General features: G+C 39.5%; 1 protein-coding gene across 2 annotated transcripts in view; it reads left to right on the top strand.

Moving 5' to 3' along the window:
- Amot (angiomotin) overlaps window positions 1-12,850 on the top strand; it is a 53,180-nt gene that overhangs the window by 5,376 nt on the left and 34,954 nt on the right. For both annotated transcript variants that reach the window (XM_055604985.1, XM_055604986.1), the window contains one exon: window positions 4,181-4,601. In XM_055604985.1, coding sequence (XP_055460960.1) covers window positions 4,181-4,601 — 421 coding nt within the window. The remainder of the gene's footprint in view (window positions 1-4,180; window positions 4,602-12,850) is intronic.

Raw genomic sequence — 12,850 nt, forward strand, 5'->3', positions numbered from 1 at the left:
GAAAGAAAGAAAGAAAGAAAGAAAGAAAGAAAGAAAGAAAGAAAGAAGCCTACATTTCAAATTCTGAACTCACAAGTATGTGGCAGTCCAGGATGAAAGTGGTCTTTTCTTTTTTCTTTTTTTTTTTTTTTTTTTAACAAACTGCTGTTAAAATGATAATGACACCTTTACTTGTCTTCATAGATTCAGAGAAATGCTGGAGATTTGCTGTTAAAATGAACAAAATTGTATAAAAATATCATTTGATTACTTCATCATTACCATGCCCTCCTCCCAACTTAAAAAAAATAAATAGCTTAAATGCTCAGAACCTCAGATGGGAAACAAGACCAAACTTTGTGGAAAAAAAAAATAATTTCAAAATCTTTGTCTTTCTGAGTGCTGAACTTTTTTTTTTTGCATCCTGTTTTATACACTGATCAAGCGCTTTTAAAAAATTAAATCATTTCTGTTTATAAAACAGCCACCCCTTTTCAATTGTTGAAATCTTGCCCAGATCTGTTTCTTGAAATGCTCATTGAATAGAATCTCAGGGTGACCTAAATCTGTAGTTCAGAACAGAGATACTTGTGCAATTGGAACGATCCGGAATTATTCACAAGCTGCTCCATAGTTCACATGCACTGGGACACAGAGCCTGGGAGAGGCACCATTTTAGTGGTGAGAAGATGGGTATGGGCTGCTGGTGGCACCTTCTCTGATAAAAGTGTATGTGTATATTGGGGGAGGGAGCTTGCATGTGTGTGGGCTTGCACTTGTGTTGGATAGTGTGTGGGTGAGAGTGACTGAAGAGGATGGGAACCTCTGCAGTTATGGAGGTGGCAGGGTGGTAAGGTCTGTGTTTGTGGTGTGTGTTTGTGTGTTTATGCTTTTACTTTCCCTTTTTGTCTTTACAAGCTCCCTGTGGCAATATATCCTCCGTCTTTCTCAATGGAGAAAGGAGTGGGCTTCTGCATACACAGTAGGTCCCCTCTTTTTCGGAGTGCTAGTAACCCAAGAGTCTTAGGAAGGAGCCAGGGTACTGGGGAGAAGAGGCAGGGAGGGAGATCATATTGTCGATGGGATCATGTGATTCTATTGTCTCCGGGTGGCTTTTTGTTCCCTGTTAGTTATATCTGTGGGGAACATTTCCAGCCACTGTGGGGTGGAAGAACCTGAAGAGTGCTCTGCTTTCTTGTCTGCCACTTTATTGCTATCATTACTCTTTATTTTATTATTTAATATTCAGTGTTTTTATTTTTCCTGACATATGCCATAGTTCTCCCCAACCTGCGTCTTCTTCCCTGAGCCCCCTGTCTCTCAGAGGAAACCTCATTCCAGCCTTAACTTTGCCCTGCCTTTTGACGGTGGCCAGATGCTGGCGCCCAGATGGAGTTCTTTTGCCTGGAGGATTTCCCTCCCCACCCCCAAGCCTTGGCTTGTTTGCAGATCTGCCAGTGAAGGACTGCCTTGGTTTTTCCAGCACCACAGTGTACTGGGCTCTGCTTTTTTTTGTAGCCTAGGGAGTCAAGGGGCAGCTGCTTTGTTTTTGCTTATCTTCATTCTGGGCTTATCTGACCCTTATTAGAGCCCTTCCGGAAACCTTGCAGAATCCTTCCCTAGATCCCAGAGAAGCAGCTTACTGTCCAGGGCCTTAACAGGCCATTCACTCTTCATGGAGGAGGGAAGCAGATGCTTAAGTCTGTTTGAGAGAAAGGCCCCTTTTGCTTGATAAGCTCCCCAGGGAGCTGTGGGGAGGAAAGACAGTTTGAAACTGTGTGTTCAGTCTTTCAGAGAGAACACCTCCTAGGCAGTGGGCTTCCAAATCCTGAGAACAAAAGGAAAAGATAGTATAGTGATTTTTTTCCTCTTAGAAATTGAAAACAGGATTGGAGACTATGAAATTTTAGATTGTCTTTCTGTCCACGAGTTTCAAATCCTGGCTCTGTCAAAATCACTGGATATTCTAAATTTACATATTGCACATTAATGAAAACAGTTCTTGGAAAGAGAGTACATAGTTGTCCTGTATGGAAACTGAAAGTTCACAGAATGGAAACTGGGAACCATTTACCAAGTAAGTTCACAATCCACTCCTTGACTTTAGAATAACTGAGTGTTTTGAGCTCTGGAAAGAAAAGTTATGTGTGGCATCAACTTTCCAGTTGTAGTCTTGAATAGTATGTCACTTTCTTCTATACCCAAGTAGTTTGCATGGTTTCTTCAATATTTTATAATTATTTCCAGTGGCATCTGTATAAAATTGGAAGAGTGTGCCATGTGTATGATAGAGGCACGTATGGGACTGTGGGACAGACCCCAGCGTAGAAACAAGTTTGAGTACTTTTCTGAGTATCAAGGTCCTTGGATGTTTCCATGAGCCAATATTTGCAATGACTTGGTTTATGTAAACAGCCTGGATAGGGAGGACTTTTGGGGGATGCTGGTACGTGGATTGTTTGAAAGAGAAATATGCTAAAGTGTCTGGATTGGTGATAATTTTCCAACTTCTATCAAGAATATTATGCAAATTAGCACAAAGATTAACAGGGTATTCCATCAAAAAGATACTAACCAGGCCAATATATCCCGTTGATAGATAAAAATCTATAATTCTTATTGAGTCAAAATATGTGAAGGTCCCAGTATTTTTGCAATTCATTTGTAGCACTGCTTGTCTGGAACTCACTTTGTAGACCAGGTTGCTCTTAAACTCACAGAGATCTGCCTGCTTCTTCTTCCTCCTGAGTGTTGAGACTAAAAGGTGTGTACCACCATGCCCCAAAGATAAAGTAAATTTTTAAAAAGATTTACTTTTTGTGTATGAGTGATTTGCTTGCATGTATGTCTATGTTCCACATGTGTGATTGATGCCCACCAGAACACAGCAAAAGATTACATGGAACATAGCTGTTCTGTAGGTGGGTTCTGGAAATCAAACCTGTATCCCCTGAAAGAACAGTCAGTGCTCCTAAGCATGGGACCATTTCTCCAACTTCTAAATTAAGTGATTTGAAGAAGGCTACACAGTTAGTGAGAAGTAACAAAAGTAAGTCCTTTTGTGGAGATCTAAATAATGCTCTTAGCCATCTGTCTTCCCTGAATTGAGAAATTCAGGAACATATAAAGCTAGTTCAGCCTGGGCCAGTTTGCCTTCAGTGTACACAAACATATGTGCTTGCTGTCAGTGGTGATTGTGGGAAGTAATATATCCATATTCGTACATTGTGTTAGTTCATAGTTAAGCACAAATCATTTGTACCTAGGTATTAATATGTTCCATCTATTAATTAGGTACCAACAATCTGAGAGACATATTAAACAATGTACCAAAGGATTTTTTTCTGAAATAGTCTATAAGCAATATGTTGGTGATTTGTGTAGTGCTGCTCAGCAATTAATGAAGCCAGAAGATGGAGTAGGATCCTACCATGAACTCAATTTAATCATTCTCCTCGATCTCTCTCTGTCCTCAGCATGTCTATTTTCTTCTCTGGGTCTTTGATTTACCTGTCTAATAAAATAATTTTTAAAGTCTTTCTAATTCTTAAATTTTGTGATTCAATGTATCATAAATATTGATGATATTGCCTATAATCTTCTCTGAGCCTTTATATTGCTGCTTAATATGTATTATTATATTGAGAACTGGAAAGAGCAATAATTATTTGATGTCTTTAATTTCAACAAACAGCTTCATATCTTTGAGTAATTCTTAAGTGTGTAAATTCTCAAAGGTAGTCACAAAGAGGAAGATAAAAGGCAATTAAATGACTGTTTTAAATAAGCAAGTAAACATTTTCTAACTCTTAAGTTTTTGTGTGTGTTGGGTTGCATACATCAAATTTTTTTCAGACAGGTTCAGTTTTCAGTCAGGACGTGAGTATTACTTTCTACAAAAGGAATTTTAAACGAGTGAGAGATGAATGTGAAGATAGCCATCCAGGTTTTCATACTTACCTCAGAGGTTATCTGGTTTCATCTGAAAAGGGCTCATAGCTAGTGAGAAGTAGCTGCTGGACAGTTGAACAGAATCAGAATCACAAATGTCTCGGTAAGAATGAACTCTAGAGGTCTTTCATGGGATCTAAATCTGCCCGCTTCTCATTTTACCTGTATTTTGGGGGGTATCTCTTTGTGTCATTCATTCATAGTACTTTGATAGTGAATTTAACCAAAACTTGCATTTTATGTTTTCTAGAACAACACAGGACATCACGCTGCCTCTGTCAGCCAGGAATTCTCAACCTCACAGCCCTAGTTCGTCCCTGGCGACTGGGACTTCTAGATTGCCTTCTGGTCAACACGCCTTGGTCTCAAACCAAAGCGACCACTCTGCTCACCTGCCAAGGCAGCAGCAGCATTTTCTTCCAAATCAGAGTCATCACGGAGACCATTACCGTCACTCCCAGCCAGGCCTGACTCCAACACATCAGCAGCCAGGAGAAGCCTATTCAGCTATGCCTCGGGCTCAGCAGTCTGCTTCTTATCAGCTTATGCCAGCTGACCCTTTCGCCATTGTCTCCAGAGCCCAGCAGATGGTTGAGATCCTCTCTGATGAAAATCGGAACTTGCAGCAGGAGTTGGATGGCTGCTATGAGAAGGTGACAAGACTGCAGAAGGTATGGCTCCCTTTGAGGGTCAGTTCAACTCCATTGAATTTTACTAGTGATACTTGTTAAATATCTGTATAAAGGTTTCACCTGTGTGGGTAGATCTTAGAGATTCTTCTTCTGATGTTGGTCAAACTTTAGAAAAAAGTTTTGTCTTGGGTAACTAACTTTTTTCTCCTTATTATTATATTTAATTATATGAAACAATGGACTTCATGGTGAAATTTTTAACACGATATATTATGCACTATCATGTACGCGAATTATGGTCTTTTGTCCCCCTTTTCTTTTAAGAGTAGTAACATTTTACATTTATACTAAAAGAGAAATACTATTTATTTCCCAGACTCTAAAACCCTAATGAAACTTAGTTGATTGTTCTATTCAAAGAGTCAGTAGAGACAGTTCTTCAACCAAGAATATTATTAGTAAGGCCTGTGTTCATGGAAAACCTGCCAGCATTTAAAGGCTTTATATCTTGATTACTTTTTCCACATATGATTTTGGCACCAAAAATATAAAGTCATAGTTGATAGTTACTAGAAAAATCCCACTCAGCTGAGATTTTGTATGGTTTAGGAAAAGGCTGACAGTGCTTTTCCTTGTGGGAGTGGGAGTTCTTTTCTTAATTCTTCTTTGATAGTAGCCCTCATCCTTAGTTTTGCTTTGGTCTTTGACCAGAGAGCTACTTCAACATCTGCTGTCTTTTTCTGGTGTGTGTGTGTGTATGTGTGTGTGTGTGTGTCTGTGTGTTTTGAGGGGGACACACAAAAGGGGCCTAGCAGCACAGTTGGGTGACAGGTGACAACCCTGTGTGCAAAGGAAATTAAAAAAAAAGTGTGTGTCTCTAGTTCCCATTCTTCCATGTTCCTCCCCACCCCCACTGTCTGCTATGGCTAGAACTTTAGTTTTGCATTGGCCAAAGGCACAAACCTCAGTTTCTTGCCTTGGTGGCTATTAGTGAATAGACTAATGCCTTTGGCAGCTTCTTTATAACTCTTGTCCATGATGAGTTCATGTAGCATGATCTCCTTACAAACTAGTGAGGTTGGTGAGGCTGACAGTGAGAAGGGAAGGACTTTTACTGTTCAGCAACTTTATTCCTAGGAGACAACAGGAAACTTCGGGGGCCTGCATGAGCTGAGAATTTGCTAACACCAGATCTTATTTTTGAAGTTTTTATTATCATTTATTACAATTTATTCAATTTATATCTCAGCTGTGGACCCCTCCCTCATCATCAAATCCCAGCTTTCCTCCCTCTTCTTCCACTATGACTCTCCCCTAATCCACTGGTAGGGGAGGTCCTCCTCCCCTTCTACTTGACCCTAGCATATCAGGTCTCATCAGGACTGGTTTCATTGTCTTCCTCTGTGGCCAGACAATGCTACATTCCCCCAGGGGGAGGTGATCAGAGAGCCTGCCACTGATTTCATGCCAGAGACAGCCCCTGATCCCCTTCCTATGGACCCCACTTGGAGATTGAGTCTATGGGCTACTTCTGAGCAGGGGTTCTAGGTCCTCTCTATGTATTGTCCCTGGTTGGGGTATCATTCTCTTCAGGGCTCCCAGGTGTCCCCTCCCCCTTCTTTCATAAAATTTCATGTATTTTGCCCAAAGTTTGGCTGTGAGTCTCAGCCTCTGCCTCAACACCACTATCAGTAGAGTCTTTCAGAGGCCGTCTGTGACAGGCTCACTGTCCTGTTTCCTGTCTTCTCCTGCTTCCGATGTCTGTCATATTTACCCTTCTGAATGACAATTGAGCATCTTCCATAGGGTCCTCATTGTTGTTTAGAATCCTTAGGAGTATATATTTTAATATATTTATCCTATATTATATTTCTGATTACCACTTATGAGTTGAATATACCATGACACTAGATCTTTTACATGAAGGAGAAGAGGGCTTATTTTTCCATAGTTAAGTGGTTTTAATACAGTAAAAAAGTTTCTCCCTTGCTCAACTTTCTCAAATCTGGTTGGGAGATCTCAGGGTGCATTGAGAACTATTACTTTGTCTTGAATTTCTATTTTCTCTCTTCTCATTTTGACAATACCTTTCCTTCTGCACACGAAACTGTTTCATTGACTGGAGACCCCGTTGGCTGATTAGGCCTCCTCTAACTTTTAATTTGGGTTGACCTGGCCTCATCTTTGAAATAGTCACTGGTGATTTCTTTGTCAGTGGATCCCTGTTGACACTAGGAGCTGGGTTGGGTAACTAGTGCAGGAATAGGAATTTTGTTTATTTGTTTATTTCTTGTGTAGAAATGCATCATAAAAGTACAATCATCATAGCTTGTGTGTCTGGAGAAGCACAAATTAAGTCAAATGGCTGAGGTGGAGAAAAAGTGACAGGTAAGGGAGAAGAAGGAAATAAAAGTAAGGAAAACAAGGTACATACTAGTTGATAGAGCTAGAAAAAAAATTAAAAGTTGGAAGCACTGTAGGTGCCTGAGGACAGAAAATAGAATGGGCAAGTGTGGAAACCCACAGCCACTCACCCTCTGTTCCATCTCTTCCATCAACCACACCAAGCCAGTAGATCTGCTCTTCTTGGCCTTCCTAGGGAGACTTCATCACACTGCTCTTTGCAAGGAGACTGTGTCTCCACAAGGGGAAGGGGAAGGATTATCACCAGATCCTTCAAAAGCAGGCTTCAATCTTTGAGAAAAGAGACTGTCTTCTAGGTGTGACTTTCTGGGCTGTAAGTAGGAAGCCTCACTCACTTTCTCTTGGCTGCTTCTTGCAGAATAACACCAAGCCTGCTCTTTCAAATGGAAATATTTATTTTCTCCTATCTAGCACTTGAATTTCATGCAAAAGCTTCATCAAACACAGGCCCTGCAAATCTTGTCTCTAAATGCCATTCACCAGTTTACACCTTCTGTGCTGTTATCTTGGTGCCATCTGCAAGGAGAAAAACACTTTCAAGTCTGCACTTTTCAGTGCTGTAAGCCTCATTTGTTTGCAGGCAGTCCTGTCTCCAGCAGGATTTTGAAGATGGGGGCAGCTGGAATTGCAGTTGATTGTAATCCTACCTCCCCTCCCCCATCCTCAATTGGGGCGCTTATTTATTTCACCCTCTAAAACACCCTGGAGTTTGTTCAGGAAGAGTGGTAAACTGAGAAGAAATGCAGAGTGGTTGAAGGATCAGACGTAATTTGAAAATTGCTTAATAGGCCATGTGGTTTATTTGTCTTATACAAATCATATGCAAATAATCTCTGGTTTTTACACGTGCACTGGCACTGTACTGGTTGCAAGAAAACTCTGGAGTCTAATTTCTTATTTTCTTCCTTATTTTGGATAATTCTGGATCAGAATCTTTGTTTGGATTTTCCTTCTCATTTTATAAGATTTGCAGAGTGGTGTCATAAAACAACACAAATCATGAATTTCAGTTAAAAATTTGTACTAGCTTCCCACTGGCTAAGTGACTATGGGATAAAGTCCAACTGCCTGACATTTAAAACTGTTTTATGACCTTACTTCAGTCCATCTTCACAGCCATATCCATCTAGCTTCACTGTGGCCAGTGGCCAGCCAGATTAGACTTCTGGTCATTTTGGGAATGCATTTGCTTATTCAGAATAGAATACCCTTCCACTCACCTCTGCCCATTGAAATTTAATACAGTTTCAGGATCTGACCCTAAATGCCATCTCTTCCTGTAATTATTTTCCTCCCCTCCCCAATCAAGGATAACATTTGTTTCTTATTGCTTTTTTAGCATTACTCCTTGTTTTCTTACAGCTCTAGCTTGCTTTATAGTTGCTAACTTGATTATATTGAAAGCTATTTGAAGGCAAGGATACTGTTGATGTTCTCACTCCACTTTACACAAATCACAGTTTAATCACCTCTTCTTAACTATTTGACCCTCGATTAAGTTGTAAAAGTGAATGAGTCTCTGCTTGTTTTTTAAACTTTTTCACTTATTTATTTATTACAAATGATTCATTTTGTATCCCAGCTGTAGCCCCCTCCTTCATCCCCTCACAATCCCACCTTCCTTCCCTCTTCTCCTTCCATGCCCCTTCCCCAGTCCACTAATAGGGGAGGTTCTCCTCACCTTCCATCTGACCCTAGCCTATCAGGTCTCATTAAGACTGTCTGCATTTTCTTCCTCTGTGGCCTTATAAGGCTGCTCCCTCCCCCCCCACATTCAGGGGGAGGTGATCAAAGAGCCAGCCATTGAACTCATGTCAGAGACAGATCCTGTTCACCTTACGAGGAAGCCCATTTCTACACAGAGCTGCCATGGGCTACATTTGTGCAGGGGTTCTATGCTATTTCCATGCATGGTCCTTGGTTGGAGTATCAGTCTCACAAAAGACCCCTGGGCTTGGATTTTTTTGGTTCTGTTGCTCTTCTTGTGGAGCTGCTGTCCCTGCCAGGTCTTTATATCCACCCAACCCCCCTTCCGTAAGATTCCCTGCACTCTGTCCAAAGTTTGGCTATGAGTCTTGACATTGGCTTTAATACACTGCCGGGTAGAGTTTTCAGAGGCTCCTGTTCTGTTCCCTGTTTTCTCCCTCTTCCGATGTCTATCCAATTTGCCTTTCTGAATGAGGATTGAGCATCTAACCCAGGGTCCTCCTTCTTGCTTCACTTCTTTAGGTGTGTACAGATTTTAGTATCTTTATCCTACTTTAAATGTCTAATATCCACTTAAAAGTGAGAATATACCACATGTGCATTTCTGCTTTTGGGCTACCTCACTCAGGATGATCTTTCCTAGTTCCTACCATTTGCCTGCAAATTTCATGATTTCCTTGTTTTTAATTGCTATATAGTATTCCATTATGTAAATATACCACAATTTCTGTATCCATTCCTCAATTGAGGGATATCTGGGTTGTCTCCAGATTCTGGTAATTACAAATAAAGTTGCTAGGACCATGGTTGAGGAAATGTACACTTGAGCATATTTTGGATATATGCCTAGAAGTGGTATAGCTGGATCTTGAGGTAGCACTATTCTAATTGTATGAGAAAGCAACAGATTGATTTCCAAAGTGGTTGTAAAGTGTACATTCCCACCAGCAGTGGAGGAGGGTTCCCCTTTCTCCACATCCTCTCCAGCATGTGTTGTCACTTGAGTTTTTTATCTTAGCCATTCTGATGGGTGTTGGATAAAATCTCAGGGCATTTTGATTTGCATTTCCCCGATGACTAAGGATGTTGAGCATTTCTTTAAGTGTTTCTCTGCCATTCGATGTTCCTCTATTGAGAATTCTTTGTTTCAGCTCTGTACCCCAGTTTTTATTTGGATTATTCAAGTTGTTGCTGTTTAATTTAAGTTCTTTATATATTCGAGATATTAGCCCTGTGCCAGATATAGGGTTGGTGAAGATCATTTCCCAATCTGTAGGCTGTTGTTTTATTCTGATGACAGTGTCTTTTGCCTTATAGAAACTTCTCAGTTTCCTAAGGTCCCATTTATTGAATGTTGATCTTAGAGCCTGTGCTGTTGGTATGCTGTTCAGGAAGCTGTCTCCTGTGCCAATGAGTTCAAGGTTCTTCCCCACTTTTTCTTCTAACAGGTTTAGCATGTCTGGTTTTATCTTGAGGTTTTTGATCCACTTGGATTTTACTTTTGTGCAGGGTGATAAGTATGGATCTATTTGCATTTTTCTACATGTAGACATCCAATTAGACCAACACCAATTTTTGAAGATGCAATCTGTTTTCCTCTGCATGGTTTTGGCATCTTTGTCAAAAGTCAGGTGTCCATAAGATTTATTTCTGGCTCTTTTATTTGATTACATTGATCTACCTTTCTATTTCTATGCCAGTAGTTTTTATTACTGTTGCTCTATAGTACAGTTTGAGATCAGGGATGGAGATACTTCCAGAAGATCTTTTATTGTAGAGGATTGTTTTAGCAATTCTGGGTTTCTTGTTTTTGCATTTGGAGTTGAGAATTTCTATTTCAATGCATGTAAAGAATTGTTTTGGTAATTTGATGGGAATTGCATTGAATCTGAGATTGCTTTTGGTAAGATGTCCATTTTTGCTATGTTAATCCTGCTAAGCCATGAGCATGGGAGATCTTTCCATCTTCTAATATCTTCTTCTCTTTCTTTCTTCAGAGACTGAAAGTTTTTTTCATACAAGTCTTTGACTTGCTTAGTTAGAGTCACATCAATGTACTTTATGTCTTTTGTGGCTATTGTGAAGGGTGTTGTTTCTTTCTCATCCCTTTTGTCTTTTGTATACAGGTAGGCTACTGACTTTTTTTTTGAGTTGATTTTGTATCCAGCAACTTTGCTGAAGGCGTTTATCAGCTGTAGGAGTTCCCTGGTAGAATTTTTAGGGTCATTCATGTATACTATCATATCATCTGCAAATAGTGATAATTTGTCTTCTTGCTTTATGAACTAAATCCCCTTAATTTCCTTGAATTGTCTTATTATTCTAGCAAGGACTTCAAGTACTATGTTGAAGAGATATGGAGAGTTTGGGTCACCTTGCTTTGTCACTGACTTCAGTGGGACTGATTTGAGTTTCTCTCCATTTAGTTTGATGTTGGCTATAGGCTTGCTTTATATTGCCTTTACTATGTTGAGGTAAGTGCCTCATATCCCTGATCTCTCCAGGGCTTTAAATATAAATGAATGTTGCATTTTATCAAATGCTTTTTCAGCATCTAAGGAGATTATCATGTGGTCTTTTTCTGTCAGTTTGTTTATGTGGTGGATTATGTTGATGGATTTCCCTGTATTGAACCACCCCTGCATACCTGGGATAAAGCCTACGTGGTCATACTGGACGATATCTTTGATGTTTTCTTGAATTCATTTTGCCAGTATTTTATTGAGTATTTTTGCATCAATGTTCATTAGGGAGATTGGCCTGAAATTCTTTCTTTGTTGGGTCTTTGTGAGGTTTAAGTATCAAGGTGACTGTCGCTTTATAGAATGAGTTTGGGAAAGTTCCTTCTGTTTCTATTTTGTGGAGTAGTTTGAAGAGTATTGGTGTTATCTCTTCTATGAAAATCTGGTAGAATTTTGTTTTAAAACCTTCTGGCCCGGGGCTTTTTTTGGATGGGAGACTTTTGATGACAGCTTCTATTTCCTGAGAGGATATAGTACTATTTAATTTCTTTACCTGGTCTTGACTCAGCTTTTTTAGCAAGTGGAATTGATGAAGAAAATTACCCAGTAAATTTACATTTTCAAATTTTGTTGCATTTCATCTTTTGAAGTAAGACCCAATAATTGCTTGGATTTCCTCAGTGTCTTGTTATGTCAGCCTTTTCATTTCTGATTTTGTTGATTTGAATAGTGTCTTTCTGCCTTTTAGTTAGTTTGGCTAAGGGTTTGTCTATCTTATCTGTTTTCTCAAAGAACCATCTCTTGGTTTCATTGATCCTTTGAATTCTTTTATTTGTTTCTACATTATTGATTTCAGCCTTGATTTTGATTCTTTCCAGCCATCTACTCCTCTTGGGTGTGTCTGCTTCTTCTTTTTTTTTTTTTCTAGAGGTTTAAAGTAGGCCATTAAGTTGCTTGAATGAGATGTTTAGATTTCTTCTTGAAAGCACTTAGTGCTATGAGCATTCCCTCTTAGCACTTTCTTTCATTTCTTCCATAACTTTATGTATGTTGTGCCTTCATTTGTATTGAATTATAGGAAGACTTTCATTTCTTTTTTTATTTCTTCCCTGACTCAGCTGTCATTGAGTAGCTTGTTGTTCAGTTTCTCTCTGTGTGTAGGTCTTCTGCTATTTCTGTTGTTGAGGTCTTTAGTCCATGATGGTCAGAAAGTATACAAGGGATTATTTCAAAATTCTTGTATCTGTTGAGGCTTGATTTGTGACCAACTTTATGGTCTATTTTGTAGAAGGTTCCATGAGGTGCTGAGAAGAAGGTAAATTATTTTGTGTTTGGGTGAAAGGTTCTGTAGATATTTGTTAGGTCCATTTGATTCATGACCTCTGTTAGAGTCATTGTTTCTTTGTTTAATTTATGTTTCATTGACCTGTCCTTTGTTGAGAGTGGGTTGTTGAAGTCTCTCATTGTTAATGTCTGGGGATCTATATGTGGTTTAAATTTCATTAATATTTCTTTTACAAACGTGGGTGCCCTTGTATTTAGGGCATAGTTGTTCCGAATTATGATGTATTCTTGTTACAAAGTTCCTTTGAGTATGAAGTGACCTTTCCCACTTCTTTTGATGACTTTTGGTTGAAAGTCTTTTTATTAGATATTAGAATGGCTAACTCCTGCTGGCTTCTTGGGTCTATTTCC

This window comes from Psammomys obesus, unplaced genomic scaffold (assembly GCF_907164565.1).
Source record: "Psammomys obesus unplaced genomic scaffold, mPsaObe1.curated_primary_1811, whole genome shotgun sequence".
In the NCBI taxonomy this organism is placed as follows: domain Eukaryota; kingdom Metazoa; phylum Chordata; class Mammalia; order Rodentia; family Muridae; genus Psammomys; species Psammomys obesus.